This window comes from Littorina saxatilis, linkage group LG13, assembly GCF_037325665.1.
Source record: "Littorina saxatilis isolate snail1 linkage group LG13, US_GU_Lsax_2.0, whole genome shotgun sequence".
Lineage (NCBI taxonomy): Eukaryota > Metazoa > Mollusca > Gastropoda > Littorinimorpha > Littorinidae > Littorina > Littorina saxatilis.
The window spans coordinates 39434480-39456457 of record NC_090257.1 but is presented as its reverse complement, the minus strand read 5'-3'; the positions used below and the strand labels follow the sequence as shown (position 1 = coordinate 39456457).

The 21978-nt window shown below is 41.6% G+C and overlaps 1 protein-coding gene across 3 annotated transcripts; it reads left to right on the top strand.

Annotated features, from left to right (window-relative positions):
- Positions 1-379: 379 nt before the first annotated feature.
- On the top strand, positions 380-20341 carry LOC138945716 (basic immunoglobulin-like variable motif-containing protein). 3 transcript variants are annotated; one of them, XM_070317201.1, is made up of 11 exons: positions 380-586; positions 2863-3109; positions 6314-6922; positions 7444-7603; positions 9297-9341; positions 14656-14751; positions 15891-15995; positions 16739-16966; positions 17362-17445; positions 18226-18569; positions 19232-20341. In XM_070317201.1, exons 2-11 carry the CDS (start codon positions 2881-2883, stop codon positions 19324-19326), a joined length of 1995 nt encoding a protein of 664 aa, XP_070173302.1. In that variant the 5' UTR covers positions 380-586; positions 2863-2880; the 3' UTR covers positions 19327-20341. The 3 variants fall into 3 exon arrangements, with proteins under 3 accessions (XP_070173302.1, XP_070173303.1, XP_070173304.1); XM_070317202.1 differs by lacking the exon at positions 9297-9341; XM_070317203.1 differs by lacking the exons at positions 380-586; positions 2863-3109 and adding an exon at positions 3118-3268.
- The last annotated feature ends 1637 nt before the right edge of the window (positions 20342-21978 follow it).

Sequence of the window (21978 nt, the reverse complement as noted above, 5' to 3'; positions counted from 1 at the left end):
TTTCGCTCATTGTGAAATGTTACATAAATACAGCATTTTTTAGGTGCCATACTCATTTTACCAATATTTGCTGCGAAAGTGAGGTCTTGTTTTGTGCCAGCCCATACAGATCACTGAAAACCTTAAGCACATCCCTGTATAATGTAGTTTCTTCTTCTTCTGCGGTCGTGGGCTGATCAAAATACCATGTTTTTACGTTAACAAATATATCATATATCATATGCATATATTATATAACCGTTTCTACCCCGTCATTTAGGCAGCCATACGCAGCTTTTCGGAGGAGTGTACAAAAATTATAGTGATCTTTGCGACAGGCTCCCCAGTGTGTTGACACAAGGCTTTCTAACCAGCGGTCCCCTTGTGTTTGTGGGCAGGTATTGATCAGGTGGGAGGATGCTGATCGGGCCCCTGCGAGAGAGACGATGCAGCGATGAGTAAGATGACTTCATCTTTTTGCCCCGGGCCACAGAAAGATTGGGACTCGACAGCCGAATCAGCTGCTACAGGGCTGCACGTAGTCGGCTGAGGCCTGTTTTTTTCGAGGATTTTTTCGGCATTTGTCTCGAGTGAGCTGTTTTGAAAGGTGAGTAATTTACTTGCAGCCGCTTTTCTTACCTGTTGTGTGATGTTGCATGGTTGATTCATGCAGTCTCAGTATTTCGTTTTATTCTTTTCTTTTGATAATCAATTGAAGAAGCTTTAGGTGCTCTTCCACGTCTTTTTCTCCACTCTTTCAATGGGAAAATTTGGACGTTCTGCTGCACTTTAATTGTCTTGGTCTTGAAATATTGCAGATAATTCAGTCAATCAATTTAAGTCTTTCTTGTCGCAGGTTAGTGCAAACGCAAGCAATCTTATACAGCAGAAGAATAGTCTAAAAAAATAAATAACAAAGAACCAAAGGGTGAATGTTGTGTTATAAAGAATGTGTCACTGTGCACCACAGCAAAAAAGACAGGTTGCAGTAATTGTGAGCAGCTGTATCAGCTAAGACCCAACAATAAATATATCCCTGAAAGTTTAGCTTAAGATTGTACACAATATGGTGTAGACTGTACAATATGGTGTATCAATTCTTTTCTCAAGATGTGCACACTCCCATCGGCTAGGCCCCTGAAAGCAATTAAGTGCACATGTGTTATCCGGCCCTTAAGGCGTGTTGCACTGACTTAGCATTCGCTGTCAGACCAGCACGATTTCATCAATAAGATTAACTCACATTTTATGGCGGCCAGCAGTTTTTACCGCAATGGTATACGTATCATTACGATGCGAATTGATGGTTATGTTAGCTTGAGTGTGCTGTGACTGATTTATAGTTTTCCTGAATTAGTGGCTCTGATTAATGAATGATTGAATTGATGAATGCATGTCTGATTGAAGTGTTCAATGCAGTGATCATTGAAGAAATAGATTAATGAATGATTTTACAGGGGAATGGATCTAATTGCTCAAGGCATAGATGACGTCGACAGAATGAAGGGATGGATGTAACTAATGGTTGAAGGGATGGATGCATTGGTGATTGAAGGAATGGATGCATGAGTGGACGGCTGGATGGGTGGATACATTTATCATTGAAGTGATTGAAGCAGGTGTGAATGGTTGCAGGTTAGATGGATGCATTGATGATTGAAATAATGGATGCAGAAGTGAATGGTTGCATTGATAATGGAAGTTAGAAGAAATGGGTGCATGCGTGATTGAATTGGTAGATGTATGGATTGATGATCGAAGGGATGGAGACGTCACTAGATAGATTGATGCTTTGAGGATTGAAATATGAATGCATGCACGAGTTGATTGTTGGATAGATTGAAAGTATGGATGCCAGGTGAATGGTTGGTTACATTGATGATTGAAGGAATTAGTATTGGTGCGTGAGTGAGTGACTGGGTAGATGAATGGATTGATGGTAGAAGGGATGGATGCATAACTCAGTGTCTGTATAGATGGATGCATTTGAGGATTAAATGATGGATAGATGGATTTATATTGACAATTGAAGGAATGGATGGGTGCATTGACGGTATGAAAGCAATGATGTATGTGTGAATGGATAGATGGATGCATTGATGATTGAAGGGATTGGTACAGGAGGAAATTATTGGATTGTTGAATGCAATGACGATAGAAGATTGAAGAAATGTGTGCATAAGTGAACCACTGAATGCAGACCTGTGCACGTCTACAGTTTCTCCGTAATTTCTCCGATTTTCATATGCAGAATACGGTGCTACAGATTTTTAATTAAATTCCGATGTTTTACTCCAAAAAAAAATTTGTACTTTTTTCTGTTTTAAGATGCTTTGACCAATTAGTTGGCCGTTGCGCTGAAAAGACGTTTTCCGATTTACCGGAAGCGCGCGTGTTCTCAGCATTGAGTCTTTGTTCTTTAAGACTTAGTTCGTCCAGCGTCTGCGTGGCAACTTGTGATTGAAGTGAAACATGGAAAAGAAAAAAAGAGTGCAAGATTCAGATAGTGTAGAGGGGACACCAGCTCTGTCACCAAAGAAGAAGAAAACGGCACAACAGTGCTGGAAGTCCAGTTATTCTCCAGTTATGCTTTGTGAGCAGAATTATGTCTTGAACTGTCGTCACAGCTTACTACTGAAACATTTTAAAAACTATTGAAATTTGGTTTGTTTACTACTGATGAGCGTTTTGAGTGCATGTGCACAGGTCTGTGAATGGTTGGATAGGTGAGCGTTTTGACGATAGAAGTGACAGTTTCTAGTCAAGGTTTTCCTGACTCATGAAATATCTTTCGACTTTGTCCTACTTCAAAATCTGTGTGCTTTTAAAGGTCTATGCAATGAACAGTAATTAATACAGTAAATATTGTACTGTCCATTCCAGAGAGTAAAGTACACAGTCATGGGTAACCTGAACATCAAACCATACATCATTGACGAGGTCGACTCGGATAATGAATTCAACTACGACACTGCCCCAGAGAATGACCCTCAGCAGCAGAACAACTCTGATTATGACAACCACCTTGACGATGACCTTGACCGCCCACCCGATGACGACGACGGGGGCGACTCCTCTTTTGTCAGAGGAGACAGCTCCCGCATCAGGGGGAATAACTCCCCCAGCACGGGTGAGCAGGAAGGCGGGAAACAGATGTCGGTAGATATCAGGGTGGTCAGCAGTCTGGTTTCCAACGTGGAGGAGTTGTTAGGTCACCTCAGTAACCACGACTACCAGGCGGCCCACTCTGCCGCCATGCTGCTTAAATCTTGCGGAATTGGGAACGGTGGTAATTCATAGTCAGCTTTTTTTCTGTTGTGTCGTGGGGTTTGTTTTTGTTGCGTAGTTGTTTCTCTCCATGTTTTGCCTGCTGCATTATTATTTGTCAATGTATGCATGTAAGGCCTAAAAAAAAAATAGGTGTGGTTACGGTAACCCGACCTACCCTATTTTTAGGGGCCGACCCTATAACTTTTTATTACATTTGTCAAAAAAACACACAAAAAACAAGAAAACGAGTGCAGAAAACGCAATGAAAGCGAAAGCGCTCGAGTCGCACACTTATTTCCCTGTCAAGTAGGTTTAATTTGTACACATTAGAAAAAAAAGTTTAAAAAAAAAAAGTGATTGCCTACCTTCCTACCCTATTTTTTTTGGCTATGTTACCGTAACCACACCTATTATTTTTTTTTGCCTAATGACCAGGCAGGCACGGTGTCAATTGTTATCGGCAGTCTGTGAAATGTAAATTTTATTTCATATAGCTAAAAGCTTTGCCCTCTTTTCAGCAGAATTGCAGAACTTTTCACGGGTGGGGAAAGGTGATGCCAACCGCTGCCTGAAACTTATGACAGTTGCTGAAGCTTTCATGGCCATTTTTGCAAATTAGCTTAAGAAAATAAATTGTAGCAACATCCCTGTCAGGTAGTGCATGCGAAGTGATGATTTGGAAGTATCTTTTTTGCGGATTTTGTTTTAATGGTTTTGGCTTATCCATTGGTCTGAAGGTTTGCTTTTTAATTGCGTTCTGCATGTTTCTACTTGTACGTCCAAATTTGGTGAAAGAGTGCACAAAAAATGACTTACAGTAACATTAAGAATGTGGAAAGGAGCACAAATAGGTGTACACTTGCCAACACATGCATGTGTAGTGCAAGCACATGAACAAACAGACATACATACATGCACATACACACACACACACACAGGTATCACACACACACACACACACACACACGCGCACACACACACACACACACACACACACACACACACACACACACACACACACACACGCACACACACACACACACACACACACACACACACACACACACACACACAGAGAGAATATATCCTTATGCAGTTCCTACCACCTTTACCAGCAGAACTAGAAATACTAGGATACAATCAAACATGGACACAAGAGGTTATTTTAGTAAACTGCAGTAATAAGTCCACAGCAGTGTGTCAATTTATTGAACTTGATACCGTCAGTGATTATAACATAGCTCTAAGTCAGGAATTAGTCTTGAAAGCAAACACATGTCTATGATAAAGCTGCCTTGTTCACAGTGTAAAAAAAAAAAAGCATTGATTTGGAACGGTAGTTTTCATGTGTGCATGTTTCCAGTTTGTATATTCACTGTATCCAAGTGTAAAAAAACAACAACATTCATTTGGAAAGGTAGTGTTCATGATATGTGTGCATGGTTCCAGTTTGTATGTTTATATTCAGTACATATCCAGGACTGGTTAGTCGGAGCTAGTCATTGTACACACTGATTTATAATTTGTTCAGACAGTGTTTTTAGATGAATGTTTAAATATTTTAGTCATATTTTTACTTTTTCTTGTGCGGCACAGCCTAGCCACTGGTAATGCACATAGTTAAAAATTGTTCTTGGCTAAGTACGTATTCTGTTCAGCAGAAAGTACTGATTTATATTTGAGAAGTTTATTTGGATGCTTTAAACAAATTTATCTGAACGAAAAGTTAATGATGCCCACACGATAAAAGGATGTTCAAATAAACACGTTTTATCTTTATAAATTGAAATTGGAACAAGGGACTGCAGGTGAGAGTAAATAGAACAAATATCTTGTTTTATAAATTGAATTTTTTACATTTATTTTAATAGTTTTTCTGTGAGACCATGCAATATTTAATGCATGCCCGGAATGCTTTTTCTGGTGTGTTTTTACACCCCCGGTATTGGGGTGTGTATAGGATTTGGTCGATGTGTTTGTTTGTTTGTTTGTGTGTTTGTGTTCGCATATAGATCTCAAGAATGAACGGACCGATCGTCACAAAACTTGGTGAACAGGTTCTATACATTCCTGAGACGGTCCTTACAAAAATTGGGACCAGTCAAACACACGGTTAGGGAGTTATTGCTGGATTAAGATTCTACAAGGACTTATAGAGGGACATATTAATGGTCAAAGGGAAATAACCTTCTCAGTTGGTGGCAGTGAGAATGGTTATTTCCCTTTGACCAACGGGGGTGTTTTTCCTACCTCGGAGGAATTTCTTGTTTGGTGATGGTTCTTTGGTTTGTTTTTTCATTTTGCTTTTCACGGAATGCTTTCCCGACTTTATGTCACAAGTGTGCCAAGACAGAAGATGCACAACATTACATGCCTCAGTTTTGGTCATGTGTGCTTGGTTGTTATCCGGTTTTGTTTGTTTGTTTGTTTGTCCGTTTTAAATGTGAAAGTAAAAGAGTTTGCACAGTGGATCCCCCATTTTCAGACCCCAGTTTAAGACCCAGTTGAAGACCCTAGTTTAAGACCCTAGTTTAAGACCCCAGTTTAAGACTTCCTCCCTTTTATAACCTCTGTAAATTAACCCCCATAATTGAAGTCTCCCTACTTTTTGAGACCTGATTCTGTCTGATTTTGGGAGGTCTTTTGTTTGTTCGTTCATGGGCTGAAACTCCCACGGCTTTTACATGTATGACCGTTTTTACCCCGCCATTTAGGCAGCCATACGCCGCTTTCGGAGGAAGCATGCTGGGTATTTTCGTGTTTCTATAACCCACCAAACTCTGACATGGATTACAGGATCTTTTTCGTGCGCACTTGGTCTTGTGCTTGCGTGTACACACGGGGGTGTTCGGACACCGAGGAGAGTCTGCACACAAAGTTGACTCTGAGAAATAAATCTCTCGCTGAACGTGGGGACGAACTCACGCTGACAGCGGCCAACTGGATACAAATCCAGCGCGCAACCGACTGAGCTACATCCCCATTCTGGGAGGTCTTAAAAGGGGGGGTTTGACTGTATTGGTGCTGGCCGGGATGATGACTGGTTTTAACTTTCACCTTTTAGATGCTCCAGCTCACCAGGGCAGGCAGGACGGCACTGACTCTCCGGTGAGAGTCTCGGTCATCGACACAAACTGCGTTGAAACGACCCTCGTCACCACCTGCAACTCATCCCCTCCGTCCCAAGGTCAAGGTCTCAGCGAGGAAGAGCAGCGAACCCTGGCAATGCTGGAGCGTGAGATTCTTGATCTGAACGAAGGAGATGAGAACTTGGACCAGGAAAGATACACCGCCCAGATGGCCGCACAGCTTCAGGGTGAGACTTTCGCCAACGAAGCGTGGTCGGAGCGACAGAGCAGCGACAGACAGAGGGGGGCTTTGAATGGTGACGGCCCAGAACAGCCAATCAGAGCAGAAAGAGGAATCAGCCTGTCAAGCGAAGGCTCTGAAGGTACCAGTCGACAGACTTCAAGGTCACCAACAAGGTCAGGAATACCCACGTACCTGCGCAGTTCCTCGGGAAGTGGACGAGCGGTGTCTCCCGGGAGATCCAAGTTGCCTGTGGCATCTTCTGGGATGAACGGAGTGAAGGGAGTGGATGAGAATGACCTTTCCTGGGACGTGAACATTTCGGACATGACTGGCCGTGTCAAGAAGACCAAAAAGCGAACTGGTGATTGAGCTACTTTTTTGTTGTTAAATGATTGAAATTCTTACTTTTTTCAAAGTGTTTAGCTACTTTCTCTTTTCAAAAACATACTTGCTTCTTTTAAAGAGAGGTGGTGTAGTAATAGTACGTGTTTTGGCAAGTCTAGCATATTTCTTTGCCTGCATTGGTTTGTTTACATTAGGTCAAAAAGGTATACATTTTCTGTCCACAGCATTGCATTTCAATAGGAAAAATGTTGTAGGCGCAGGCCTTAAGCGACAGTAAGTTTTATAGTAAATGTGTATCAGCTTTACTTTCGTTCAGTGCAAATCTGTCTGAGAATTCTTGTAATAGGCTGAGCTGAAGATGATATGTTTACAATCTTGGCAGAGACCATTAAAAAACCAAGAGTGAAACCAAGTTATCAAGAATTGACGAGAAAATGGCTAGCCATTTTTAGTGATCCTCAAGAAATAATGGAAACTTTTTAGTTTTTAATTCTATTTTAACCGAAAATTTTGTAAAGCGCTTTTTTTTCTATGAAGGTATTCCCACTAGCTGGGGAGAGCCTGGATCGATCCCGTCTTCCACATCTTGCAACGCAGACACCACTGACGACACCTTATCATCACCAACATCATCAGCGACATCCGTCGTCACTGTGGAGTCTCTTCGGCAGCGCAAAGTCCTCGACTTGAGACGATGGTAACAGCGCGTTTCTTTTTCTTTTTCGTGTGTTTTTCCTGTGTAAGGAATGTGAGAAGATGGTAACAGCGCTTTTCTTTTCTTTCTTTTATTTCCTGTGTGAGGAGTGAGAAGTGAGAACATTTTGAAGGGGAATTGAGATGAGGAGGAGGGGGGTGGGGGGAATCAAGTAGGTGGATAATGCTACCGTGGTACAGCTCAACCCCCCTTTTTATACCTCCAAAAATCTGAAAAAATCAGGTCTTAAAAAGAAGGGGCCCCCCGCGGGTTAGGGAGAAGAATTTACCCGATACGCGATGCTCCCCAGCATGTCGTAAGAGGCGACTAACGGATTCTGTTTCTCTTTTTACCCTTGTTTAGTGTTTCTTGTATAGAATATAGTCAATTTTTGTAAAGATTTTAGTCAAGCAGTATGTAAGAAATGTTAAGTCCTTTGTACTGGAAACTTGCATTCTCCCAGTAATTAGGTAATACATTGTACTACGTTGCAAGCCCCAGGAGAAAATTTTTGATTAGTGCTTTTGTGAACAAGAAACAATTGACAAGTGGCTCTATCCCATCTCCCCCCTTTCCCCGTCACGATATAACCTTCGTGGTTGAAAACGAAGTTAAACACCAAATTGAAATAAAGAAAGAAAAAAGAAGGGAGTCTTAAAATGGGGGTAAATTTACAGAGGCTAAGAACAGAAGATCTGAAAAATCAAGGTCTTTACCAGGGGGAAGTCTTAAATTGGGGGGGAGGGGGGGGGGTCTTAAATGGGGGTTCCTCTGTACCAGAGATGTGAGACCCCTCCAGTAAGAAGACACCTGCCAATAAAACCTGGTCCAAACTGTGTTCTTCCTTCACAGGCACCGTTGTAGTAGCTAAGTACTTTCCGCTGTCATTATAGTGTCATATTAATCCATATGTAACATGTGCTATGCCATTGTTAAAAGAATCAAGTCTGTTCTCTTTATCTGTTGCGTCTTCCGCTTTCTTTTCTTTTCCTTCTTCTATTAAGTGCCCGTGTAGCAACATCAGATGGAGAGTTGTAAAAGTTGTTAGATTTTAATTTTGAGCAGCTTAATTATGGTACAATTCCACAGACTCAATCATTTAAAATGAGCTTAAGTTTTGATTAATTTGATCCCTTTGGTATCATGATCACCACTGAAACACTGTGATGTTTTAATTCATCTCTGCGACGAGCACAAAAGCCTAGTGGATTCATATACATATAATTATAGTTGGCAAAGAGAATTACTTTTTTCAGATTCGGATTAGCTTTGGATTCATACAAAAGGAAACGCAGCTTTCCGCAAGCGTTATAAAGTTGTTATTGTGTGACTGCTAGTGCTATACGTCATTCTTGATACAAACTTCTGTCAGTCGAGTCATAGCTGTATAGACCTGTAAACCAGAAAAGCATGACTTAATTGATATGGCTAAATCCCAGGTCCCACCATCTGTTTCAGCTTGTGGTTGGTAATTTATGATTGACCAGTGCTGCTCCACATTCCATGAATATAATGTCTTTGCCTCTCTGTCAGGCTCATCTTCGTACGGCGTGTTACCTGTGCTTACGAGCATTGATTACTGCATGCATAAATGATGCGTTGATAGTTGCAAGCTGATGATTAGCTTTTGATTGATCGTCTGATTCAAGCGTTGAACCCAAGGTGTTATTTTTTCTTTGTCGTATCCTTTTCCTAGCCCGTCCATTTTCGGAGAGACAGATCCCCACCAGGACCGTCATCGGTAAGGGGAGGTTGTTTTAACTCTCCCAGGTCAGCGAGGGGGCATGTGTGTGTGTGTGTGTCCGTCTGTCCAGATGATTATCTCACACTCGTAGTTTGCACCTGGGAAATTGGATGGGATTTTTTTTAATTACTTTTTCAATGTTAAGAATGATAATTGAGGAGCAGTCCAACTGATATAAATGTGACTAGAAGAAAAACGAAGAATTTTTTGTATCCCTGTTACATGGGTGGGATTATTCCGGAAATCCGGATTCAAAATGTCTGTGGTGACGTTTTTTTGGTTGTTAATTATACAAATCCTTCAGCGTCTGGGGCCCCCCAGACCTGCCCCCCCCCCCCCCCGCCCCCCTTAAAATTCTTCAGGATGCATGACATTTTTCAGTCCCAGCCATGCTGTTATTAAAACATTTGACATATATTTGTCAGCTTTGTGACCCATGTTAAAAGCTAATTAATACTTGTCTAAATTTACCAAATGTTTATATTGGCACCCCCTTAGTATTTAGTAGTCATCACAGTTCTTCCCATTGAGAAGTTTGACTTCAAATTATGACTGGAAATATAATGTTTGACTGCTCCTTTTAGAGTTTAAATCTGCAAAATTGCGGAAGCGATTCTCAACTGCTGTTTTTGCAAAGCCGTTTCAATGCAGTTTTTCCATTTTAATCACAGCAGCTTGTGAAAATACTTTACAAAGTTTCTACGTATAGTGATTGAGAGGCATCTGTAGTCAAACTGGCACACAGATACTTACCTGCGACACCTACAAGTGTCACGTTTTCATTTGGATCTGGGCTTAGTAAAGCGAATGTGTTCAGGTTGTGCTTTTTGACTTTACATGGGTGTTATTTTTTTTTTTTTTTTTTTTTTTTTTTTAGATTTAGCAACAGCTGTGAGGGTAAAAGTCAATCATTTTCAGGATTAGAATGCGCAGGGTTGCACATGATCATGGTAGCCCTAACAGACTGGGCTGTGTGTTTGCACAATACTGTCAAACATTTGAGTCGTCTTTCTGGTTTCAGTTTGAAGGGGAATAGTAGCAGTAGTTGTGATGATTTTAGTAAGCGTGTTTGTATGTACCACTGTAACTGCGTTGACCAGCCCCCCCCCCCCCCTCCCTCCCCTGCCCACTTGGTTTAAAAGTTTGTAAAATCAAGCATTGTTTACTTCAGTGAAAATGTATGAAACAACTTGCAGTATTGTCAGTTATTGCTTGATGGTAATAATGGACAAGTCTTCTTTTGTGATTTTAAAATCACTAGAGAAATTGTATCATGATGACTTTCTAATTAAAACAATTCCAATATTTTCACTCTTTCAACGTTCAGTCTTGGAGGAAATAGGGGTATAGTTGGGAACAAGGGAAAGGGAGAAGAGGACCAACAACATTATTTACTACATTTGCAAATTATTCAGACCTAAGGATTCAAATGCCAGAAAAATAACTGATCCAAAAAAGTTCAGGCACCCTTTCTTCTTCTTCTTCTTGCGTTCGCCGTTGGTTGGCGTTGATGCGTGGTACCATGGTTTATTAGAGTGCGCCGTGCAGCCCAGTACCTCCGTCTTCAGCACTCGAGGTTTCTGTCGGGGTTGCCTCACCCTTAGCTCATGGCCCGTACGTCCTACCCTGAGAGCACAGGGGGGAGGATTTGCCGGGATCCCACCCGGAGCTAGGGTTTTAATGCGCCCATAGTCGCATTAGATGAGTCCCGTCGAAGGGCGATGGAGCATTTCGAAGAGAGTAGCAGTGCCGCCTGCTTCCCCACTCCACCCTGGTAGGAAACACCGCCAGTTTGGTCCGCGGCCGCAAGCGGCTGGTCTTCATATCTGAAGTCCGTTCCCCTATCCGCCACCCGGGGACGCGCTGGGTTGGGGGTGGTCGCCCCACTGAAAGTCCCACACTGGGTTAAAGAAATTCAGCCTGTCCCAGTCAGGCACCCTTTGAGAAAAATATATTTCACAAACATAACTGAAGACTATACACACAGTATTAATCCATTATTTGTGTAGGAAATGTGAGATATTCATCTGGACAAAAAATGGACAGAAACACACATAAAGTCCAATAGCAAGATTAACTGAATATTAAAAACTGATCGAGTATGACCGTTGGATGAAAACAAAAGCTTTCCATGTGGAGAGTATGGACAGTTGTAACCTCTTATGCCCCAGAATGGCAGCTTGCCAGCCTAGAAGTGGTAGCTGTTAATATTGCGGTGTTGCAGCAACCTGTCATTCTCAAGGACAGGACTTACCTTCGTATCATCCCAATAGTTAAATGTAAAAGATAATTACTCCAGCCAGCAGCTGAAAATACAAACAGATTTCATAGTTGAAATTCAAATTTGCCATGCAAATGTACTTCCTGTCATCTTTTCTTTTTTATTTGCTTGTCAGTCCAGGGTCCCAAATGTAGAAACGCCTTGGAGTTTCTTTGCATATGGTTGGTGAACACACATTTTCACATTGAAGTTTTCTTGATTTTCTTCCTTTTGCAGGTTATATAGCTGGATACAGTTTTCCCGATTTTCTTTTGAAATCAGATTTTATGGGTTCTTCTTAGTAATTCGCTTTGCAGTCCCATGCTCTATTGTTGCTTTCTCCCTGCCTTTCCCTTTCCTACATTTTTTACTCAGGCATTACTTTTTTAAAATATACGTTATTTGCATTTTTGACCACAATATGACGTTTAACACAAATCAAGACAGTTATATTGTTGTGCGTCTCATGGCTCAAGGAAGGGCACTTCAATGTTCAATCATTACATTGTACATGTACTTTAATGAGCGATGTGACCTCAATTCTTTTTGGATGAATCAGAGACGTCGTCAGGATTATAACTGACTGCATGGTTGAGCTCTGTCTACCAATGAAATTGAATACCATCTGGTAGCACTTGGGGTTAAATGTAATATGTGACCCTCCACCACGAAATGAGTCGCATGTCACCTGTGCATGATTTTCATATTTTTACATTTTCCTAGAGAGTTTGTTATGCTCTATCCAGTGGTGAAACCCGTTTTAGAAAAGAGCGAAAACTGTTTGAGTTATAAGCCTGTGACTACGGTGACCCTCACACTGTTACCAGACACTCCCCGGACTTATATTAAGCCTAGCGCAGAACCGCGCGAGGTGACATGCGACTCATTTCGTGGTGGAGGGTCACATATATGTGTTGCAAAGGAGCAACCCTTCTGGACCTTATTTTGATAAATAGGAAAGTCAGTGTGTGTTCGTGTGTGTGTGTGTGTGTGTGTGTGTGTTGTTACATTATGTGTGTGTGTGCATGTGTGTGTGTGTGTGCGTGTGTGTGTGTGTGTGTGTGTGTGAGTGTGTGTGTATTGTTACATTATGTGTGTGTTTACGTTATGTGTGTGTGTTGTGTGTGCGCGGGCTATAGGTACTTCTCATTAGAAAAAAACAGCACTGCCCTGCGTCCGGTAACATGGGGGTATCACTGTTGACTAGACACGGGCTGCAGTGTTACACTATTATTTCTTCATGTGGTAAACCTCGGAGGATGCATGTAGGATAATTTAAAGCTTGATAATGACGGTAAAACAAAAAAACTAATGGGAAATTGAATGAAGATACTGAAATTGCTCAGTGCAAAATGCTACCTATGAAGAAAAACAAGTCGCGTAAGGCGAAAATACAATATTTAGTCAAGTAGCTGCCATTTTTCAGCAAGACCGTATACTCGTAGCATCGTCAGTCCACCGCTCATGGCAAAGGCAGTGAAATTGACAAGAAGAGCGGGGTAGTAGTTGCGCTAAGAAGGATAGCACGCTTTTCTGTACCTCTCTTTGTTTTAACTTTCTGAGCGTGTTTTTAATCCAAACATATCATATCTATATGTTTTTGGAATCAGGAACCGACAAGGAATAAGATGAAAGTGTTTTTAAATTGATTTGGACAATTTAATTTTGATAATAATTTTTATATATTTAATTTTCAGAGCTTGTTTTTAATCCGAATATAACATATTTATATGTTGTTGGAATCAGCAAATGATGGAGAATAAGATAAACGTAAATTTGGATCGTTTTATAAATTTTTATTTTTTTTTACAATTTTCCGATTTTTAATGACCAAAGTCATTAATTAATTTTTAAGCCACCAAGCTGAAATGCAATACCGAACCCCGGGCTTCGTCGAAGATTATTTGACCAAAATTTCAACCAATTTGGTTGAAAAATGAGGGCGTGACAGTGCCGCCTCAACTTTCACGAAAAGCCGGATATGACGTCATCAAAGACATTTATCAAAAAAATGAAAAAAACGTTCGGGGATTTCATACCCAGGAACTCTCATGTCAAATTTCATGAAGATCGGTCCAGTAGTTTAGTCTGAATCGCTCTACACACACACACGCACGTACACACGCACGTACACACGCTCACACGCACACACGCACACACGCACATACACCACGACCCTCGTTTCGATTCCCCCTCGATGTTAAAATATTTAGTCAAAACTTGACTAAATATAAAAAGTGCACCAAAGGTGTCCGTACGTCACTGCAGGTGGTCTAGCTTTTGTTACAGATACGCCTTTGTCAGACCAATAGACCAGCAGGCAGTGATCGAGTCAACACAGCTTGTCCTTTAACAGTGTTATTCCTATAGACTCAAAGGGCAATAGATCAGTTGGACCTAAATTGGAAATATGTGTAGGTCCAAATGTCCTGGCTATAAACACATTGTTTTCTCAGAAGACCACCTATATGTCAAAACTTTTGGACGGTCAGACAGCCAGGGGTCTGACCAATGCGTCAGATAGCAGAAAAGTTGTGTAAAAGACTGAAGACCGAGGTCGAGAATACGATCAGTATGGGCAGTGGGGAAAAAATACGACGAGAAAAATTCCTAGACTACTTTTCTTCACAAGCCCATATCCCGAAGCCGATCCAGTATTTTGACACATGATTACAGTTTGTGACACATGATTACAGTTTTTGACACATGATTACAGTTTTTGACACATGATTACAGTTTTTGACACATGATTACAGTTTTTGACACATGATTACAGTTTTTGACACATGATTACAGTTTTTGACACATGATTACAGTTTTTGTCAGTTATAAACATTGAAACAAGCTCTTTTTTTTAATGTATAGGTAAACTTAATTAACGGTGTGACGGACGCGTGTCAGTAAAGCATGATTTAATCATGGATGTTCAAATGCTGTGAGGAGTACGCTCATTTTTTTAAAATACACAAAGTTTGTTTGAGAATACTCTAGATGCAAAAAAGGGGTTCCCAGGTCTGCGTGATAATGGAATGATGGGATTAATGTGTGCAGGATGTGTATCAGTCGACCCCAGTACAAGACTTCCTGCGGCATTTCGTCTGTAGTCTCCTGCTGGAACTACTTGTTCAGCACTATTGGAAACGGCAGGTATGTTTTCTTGGCAGGTACATATCGATCATGTTGGAATTTTGGCGATTCTTGGCGATTTTGTTGTTTTTTAGCTTAATAATTAGACTAAGTAAGTCATTCTCCATGAAAAATATTCTCTTAAATACGATTGACAATGCATGATTTAACATTCTTTTATATTTCTGCCCATACCAAGAACGAATATAAACACTATTTCAAAATAAAAATATAAAACGAGTTACGCAAAAATTCCACAACGACGTTGATATGTGTTGTGTGTGAGTATGTGTGGAGAGGTAATGATAGGACAGGGGTGCACAGGGTCAATAGCTCATTCAGTATCATGCTGGCTTTGAAACCAGTTTGTCGCTGTCGGTGACGGCTTGAGTTCAACCCAGGTTCGGCCAGAGATTTATTTCCCAGGGTGAACTTTGAAAATCAAAAGCCAAGAATGGTAAGTTATTGGCGCTGTCCATTTTGAACAGAACAAGTAATTCACATGTGCACATTTAAAGAACCCAAGGTCACAGCAAATTAGTCTTGTGGTTTTGAAAACTTGAAAGCTGTTCCCTCCTGTGGGGAAGCTCGCTTTCCCTAGAGAGTCAGAAAGTAACTTGAACAAATGTATGGTACATGTATTACTTTATCAGATATGCAGGTGAGATTTTGATTCTGCATGCATGTGTGTTGTGAGAGAGTGTGTGTGAGGGTTACGTCCGTCTGTGTCTGGATTCAAACCCGTGACCCTAGGACAACAAGTCCAGTGCTCTACCAACTGAGCTACCCGTGACCCTAGGACAACAAGTCCAGTGCTCTACCAACTGAGCTACCCGTGACCCTAGGACAACAAGTCCAGTGCTCTACCAACTGAGCTACCCGTGACCCTAGGACAACAAGTCCAGTGCTCTACCAACTGAGCTACCCGTGACCCTAGGACAACAAGTCCAGTGCTCTACCAACTGAGCTACCCGTGACCCTAGGACAACAAGTCCAGTGCTCTACCAACTAAGCTACCCGTCCCTCAGCACAAGTATTTCATACCTGTGCTGTTGTGCGTATGTTATTACCATTCATGTGTGCATATCAAGTTTTCCTGTAATGTCTTATATCACGGATGAATGAAATGCTGTGGTGTTTGTGTTTGTGAACTGTTGCAGTCTGAAGCCACTTACGCAGGAGGAAGCCATGCACATTCTGGGGTACGACCCGCCCTATGAGGACATTCTCTTTGGACCCTTCACCGGCAATCTGACGCTCCTCAGGTCGGTTCTTCCCCCTCCTTAACGGCCCACTTCCTTTCTCACTAAATCTGTCTGTTTATCTGTATCTGTCTCTCTGTGGACTAACCGGCACGGTTGGCCTAGTGGTAAGGCGTCCGCCCCGTGATCGGGAGGTCGTGGGTTCGAACCCCGGCCGGGTCATACCTAAGACTTTAAAATTGGCAATCTAGTGGCTGCTCCGCCTGGCGTCTGGCATTATGGGGTTAGTGCTAGGACTGGTTGGTCCGGTGTCAGAATAATGTGACTGGGTGAGACATGAAGCCTGTGCTGCGACTTATGTCTTGTGTGTGGCGCACGTTATATGTCAAAGCAGCACCGCCCTGATATGGCCCTTTGTGGTCGGCTGGGCGTTAAACAAACAAACAAAATCTCTCTGGACTACCGCCGCCTCGATTGCGTGTGTGTGTGTGTGTGTCTCATTCTCTCTCATGCTTTGATGCAATGAATTGCTCTTCTTTAATTGATTTTTTAATGCAATGTTTGCTGATGTGCATCGTATTATTTAAGCTCAGTTATGCGCTTTAGTTTACACACAACAAATGAACTGGCATGTTTACCCTGTGCGATGCATTTTATGTACATTTATTCTATTACTTACTTCAGTTCTTACTTCAGTTTATCTGTAAAGACTTCATTGATATTGTTTTCTTTGTCTGTTTAAGACCTGATTATCTCAGATTTTTTAGGTCTTAAAAGACGGTTTCCACTTTACATACACATTCCAGATGGTTTCAAGAGCTGAACCAACACTTCAGAGTGAGGGGCCACTGCTACTACATGTACAAACCCAACGGGAAGAACCGAACGTCGGGTGTGACGGCAGACGAGGCCCAGTTGAAGTTGAAACAGGGGCTGCGACAGCCGACCACCACCTTTATCTACCACTGTCAGAACCACTACTTCTGCCCTATCGGTTTCGAAGACGTGCCCTTCAAAGCTTCACACGCCTACTGGTGAGTTTGTCAGTGAAATGATAGTGCATTAAGGTTAATCATAACCAAATTTGCCATGCTGATGGCAATAGAAGAATTCCAAAAATAACTCTGTCGGTTTGTATGGGTTGTGGGAGAGTGACCTTTTCTTGCAAAACCTCGGACAAACAAAGGAGGGACCAACCACAAGCAAGGTGTCATGTCTTTGTTGTGTTTCAATGGGGAGTTACCAGTGACAGAATGAGGTATAGAAACGTGCCCGGTACTGATCGGAGACCCCAGTCGACTGGAGAAGACTGTCTTTGTTGTGTTTCAGTGGGGAGTTACCACAGAATGAGGTATAGAGACGTGGGTACTGATCGGAGACCCCAGTCGACTGTAGAAGACTGTCTAAGACTGTCTTTGTTGTGTTTCAGTGGGGAGTTACCACAGAATGAGGTAGAGACGTGGGTACTGATTGGAGACCCCAGTCGACGCCAGCCTACCATACACTGCAAACGGTGAGGACTTGCAACGTTTTGCTCTGCAGTGGAACTCCCCTTTTAAAGACCTTAACAAAATATGAGATAATCAGGTCTTAAAAAGGAAGATCGAGTCTTGTAATGGAGGTAAATTTACAGACATTCGAACAGAAAATCTCAAAAGACAAGCATCTTCAATCAGTGGTCTTCAAGGGGGCAATTCCACTGTACTATTTGTTCAGTTCAGGTTCATTCAGAAAGTGAGGAAGCATTCTTGAATGTGTGATTAGGCAAACAAAAAAAATTGGTCTGTTTACGGTAACCCGACCGACCCTATTTTTTTCCCGCGACCCTAGACTTTTTTTTGGCATTTATGAAAAAAAAAGAAGAAAAAAAAAGTAAAAATATGGTTTTTTGGGGGGAAAAAAAAAAAAAAAAAAAAAATCCCGACCTACCGACCCTATTTTTTTGGCCTATGTTACCGTAAACAGACCTTTTTTTTTTTTGGCCTTAGATATTATTCTTATTTGAGCTCTGATTCATGATTTTTAGAAAAGATGTAATAGGTGTTTGTTGATAATCGGTGATGTCTTGAGTGTGACTGTTGTCTGTTCAGTGTTATTATTTTACCTATTAACTGTTTGTCAGTGTGTGTGTATGTGTCTGTGTCTCGCTCTGTATGTGTGTGGGTGTGTGTGTGTTGTACATTGCTGTGAGCTCCAATATGAAAAGTCAATTAAATAAGTCTTTTTTATTTGTTATGTAATATTGTTATGTATAAACTTGCATTATTATTATATTTATTTCTGACTACCCCAGGTGGGAGGATATCGTCATCGACCTGAACTGTCAGAACCCGGAGTTCTTCGACATACGCCGCGAGTGGAAGGGATTGCAGCGACGCAACACCAAGAAAACCAGCGGCAATCTGCACTGCATCCTGGCCTTTGAGCGCTCCACCTCCACCACCACCTCCCTCACCTCCTCCATTTCTAACAAGCGGACTCAGATCCCGCGGAACTCCGGACTCCCCGTGCGAAAGTCCGCCGGAGGCAGCAACCCTTCCAGCCCGACAGACGGAAAGGCCTTGTCACGGGAACAGTCAAGGTCGCCGGAGCGAGGGCGGGAGCTCGACCCGACCTTGGAGGAGGAATCTTGCGACAGTGAGGAAGACTTGGCATCTAATGTTAGCGCTGATATTCAGTGAGGAGAGAGAGAAGGAGAGAGAGTGCATGTCTGACGAAGGTGTGGCGAGAAGAAAAAGAACAGTAGAAAGTCAGGAGATTTAGTTCAAGGGAAAGAACAGAAACTAAAATCAGTTGAATGGCCAATATTCGTGAGGAGAGACTGACTGATCTTTATGTTAAAAGAGAGAGGGTGGAGTGGATGTGCATATAAAGAGGAAGACTGTGTTTTGCTAATTAACCCCTTCACTGCCCACCCCGTATGTAATACGTGGTCATTTTCGGTTTGTCCTACGCCCATAACCGTATCTCATACGTGGGATTTGTGTCAACAACATTTCAGGACATTTCTGAAAACTAAATGGGAGGTAACCACTGTCCAAGTACTTGTAGGGGTTCTAAACACAGTTCTTTCCCATAGACCGTTCGGATAATGCTGTTATACTGTGGCAGTGAAGGGGTTAAGGCGGAGAGAGGGATAGTCTAACAATACAGCAGACATTCACTGAGTAGGGATAGGAAGAGGCGTGTTCAGGGTGACGAAGAAAGAGGGGTAGTCAATTCCTGTTCGGTGAAAATAGTGAAACGTTGGAGGGGTGTATATCCTTTTTGTAGTAGCTAATTCTGAATTTAATTTTCAGGTAAATATGGAAAAACATTACAATATAGAGGAAGATCTCTGATCCCGCGTTTCAAATTAATGTGGAGAAAGACATCTGTGGAGAAATACAAGTAAGAAATAGTGGGAAGGCCGGATTTTGTTTTCTTTTAGAAGGATGGATTTTTTTAGGTATCGGTGGAAAAGCAGTGGTGTAAGTCAGTGCTGGAACGAATGTGATATGTTTTTCTGCTGAGAGTTCATTGAAAGTGCCTTTTTGAGAGATTTTTCCCCAAGGATTGAGTGCTTGTTATTCTTTGATTCCATTTTTCACAGCAAGTGAATGTAATATGATGCTTAACTTGTAGTTTGTGCACGAGTACTGCACCATGAAGATGTGAGGGTGCACAATATATTGGAGTTCTCAAGCTAGCTTCAGTCACCATTGTATGGTTACTTGGTTCGTGAAGGTTCGTAAGGTGTGCAATCAGAATAATAAGTCCACTGACAGCTCAGACAGTGACACTGAGTGAAAGTGTAGGGTAAAACAAATGGGACGCACATTATACATCAAGGGACACGATCCAAGCTAGTCAAAGGTAGATCTGGATGGGATGATGTCCCATATTTTTTCAAAAGCAAACAATTAGTTTTCACTATCAAGAAACAAAAAGATCAGATTCCTGTATACAGAATATTGTTGTCTCTCTGTTAGTCTCTCAGCTTGAATATATTTGGGTTAGCGAATGTCTCGGTGTTTTGGTTTGTCTTTCCCTGCTTGAGTTTTTGTCCAGTTTATACCTCTTCCTGACAATTTTTGTTCCCAGACTTCATTAAGTTTTCTAGCTCCTCTGCTCTACACATCCCCTATCCCAATCCCCCAACCCCCCCCCCCTTCTTTATTTTTGCTTAAGTTTTATATCATCTGGTAACCTTCCTTCTTTCTCTTTAATGTTTGAAGCTGTTGTGTCAGTAGTTTGTAGAGTACAGTAAATGAACCCACAATCCTTTATTTCCCAGTCAGTGAAACATCTCAAAATGTGTTAATTAACAAGAAGCAGATATCTGCCGAGCCCTTGACAGTGAAAGTGAAACCTTTTCCTTCCTCGTTTTCCCATTTCCCATCACAGAGGTGGAGAATGGGGGGGGGGGGGGGGGGATTACTTTTTGGCATGTTCAGAAGTAGGTATGAAAGAGGTCTGTCACTTGCCTCAAAAAGTTTTACGATGATCTCAGATGTGGCTGTCTGTCTTCAGGGCGAAAGCATGTGCCAGGGAAAATCAGACGCAAGTCACCAAGGTATTAGTAATTACCAGCTCCAGAATCGAACACAGTAGAAGATGGATGTTGTGATTATCAGGCATGGGAATTGAAAAAAGTAAAAAAGGCTGAACATTTGTAAGTAAGCTTAAAGTCGACGGCGCAAAGCGCCTAGCCTTACTAGCCTTACTTGGGTTCCGGGGGCATGCCCCCCAAAAGAAAATTCTCCAAAGAACCCAAATTGTGCAATTTGGTGTCATCTGAGCTCCAAGTTTGCCATTAAATTCAGTTTTCAGAACCATTTTTGCCTCCCCCACTTATTTTTTCGGCAGACACTGCCGATTTTTCGGCGGAACAACAACAAAAATTCAGCGGAAATTTGCCTTTAGGCGGATTATAAAAGAAAAATGTTGTGATTATAAAAGAAAGAGCCAAGCCTTTTTCATCTCAGTTTTCAATAAGGTGAATGCCCACTTTCACTGGACGATCTTTTTGTTTTCAATAAGGTGAATGCCCACTTTCACTGGGCTACGCTTGTTTTCAATAAGGTGAATACCTAGTTTCGCTGGGCTATCTCTTTGTTTTCAATAAGGTGAATACCCACTTCTTCCACTGGGCTAACTTTCTGGAGACTGTCAATGGTTGAATAGCGTGTAGGCTCACCCCATTTGTTGGTACAGTGTAGAGAAGTCCATGGCTTTAGCTCCTCCTGTGAAAGAGGCCACCAAATCTTTCCATGCTGCATGCATTGTACATGTATACAGCAGTTACTTTTTATCAAATCCAACAATACAGGAGTGCAAACAGGATTTGTTTGATCCCACTCTTTTTTTTTTTATTAGCTACCATCAACAGACAAAAACATTTCTGTTAAAATTATGCTCCTGTTGGCGATTTCCATTGATTTTTTTTGTTCAGTGAAGAACTGAGAACATTTGCTGGTCAATCTACATGTACTCAAAGTTGAACATGTCCTGTTTAAAAATGACAAAGTGCCAAGCAACAGTAAACTAGGTATAGTTCTCACTTTCATCTTCCCATACATCTTCTTGAGTCATTAAAATGAAAATCAAAATGTCATTTATCAAGGTTTTTTTTCCAATCCGATGGCCTGTTTCACAGATGAAGAGAGACCAGAAAGATTTAGATAGAAGCAGATCTGTTTGTTTTTGGACGTTTCATACATTTTGTGTGTGTGAGTGGAGTTTGCGTTTTAAATGCCTATGAGCAGCCACTGACTTTCGTGCTCTGTCAAATTGTTTTGATTAAATAAGTCTTTTTGATTTTGTTTCTTGTCTGCACTTTTGAATCACAGCACTGCCTTCAAATGACTTTTAATTGTTTCACTCGTATTCTCTGCTGAATTCCAACTTAACTCTTCTTCAGCTTCTATCAGAAATATATGTAGTGATTAACACGAGGTAGGTGTTGCTCATTTGCTGTGTGTTTGCTGTGAACGTGTGATGGGTTTGGATGGAGTGTGGGAACTAAAACAGTGTTGGATTTCAGAATTTCAGAATATTTTCGTCA

Coding starts and splice junctions, on each gene's coding strand:
- LOC138945716 (XM_070317201.1), top strand. CDS start 2,881: ATGGGTAACCTGAACATCAAACCATACATCATTGACGAGGTCGACTCG. Junction 6,923..7,443: donor GAAGACCAAAAAGCGAACTG/GTGATTGAGCTA, acceptor TTTTCTATGAAG/GTATTCCCACTAGCTGGGGA. Junction 15,996..16,738: donor GGCAATCTGACGCTCCTCAG/GTCGGTTCTTCC, acceptor TACACATTCCAG/ATGGTTTCAAGAGCTGAACC.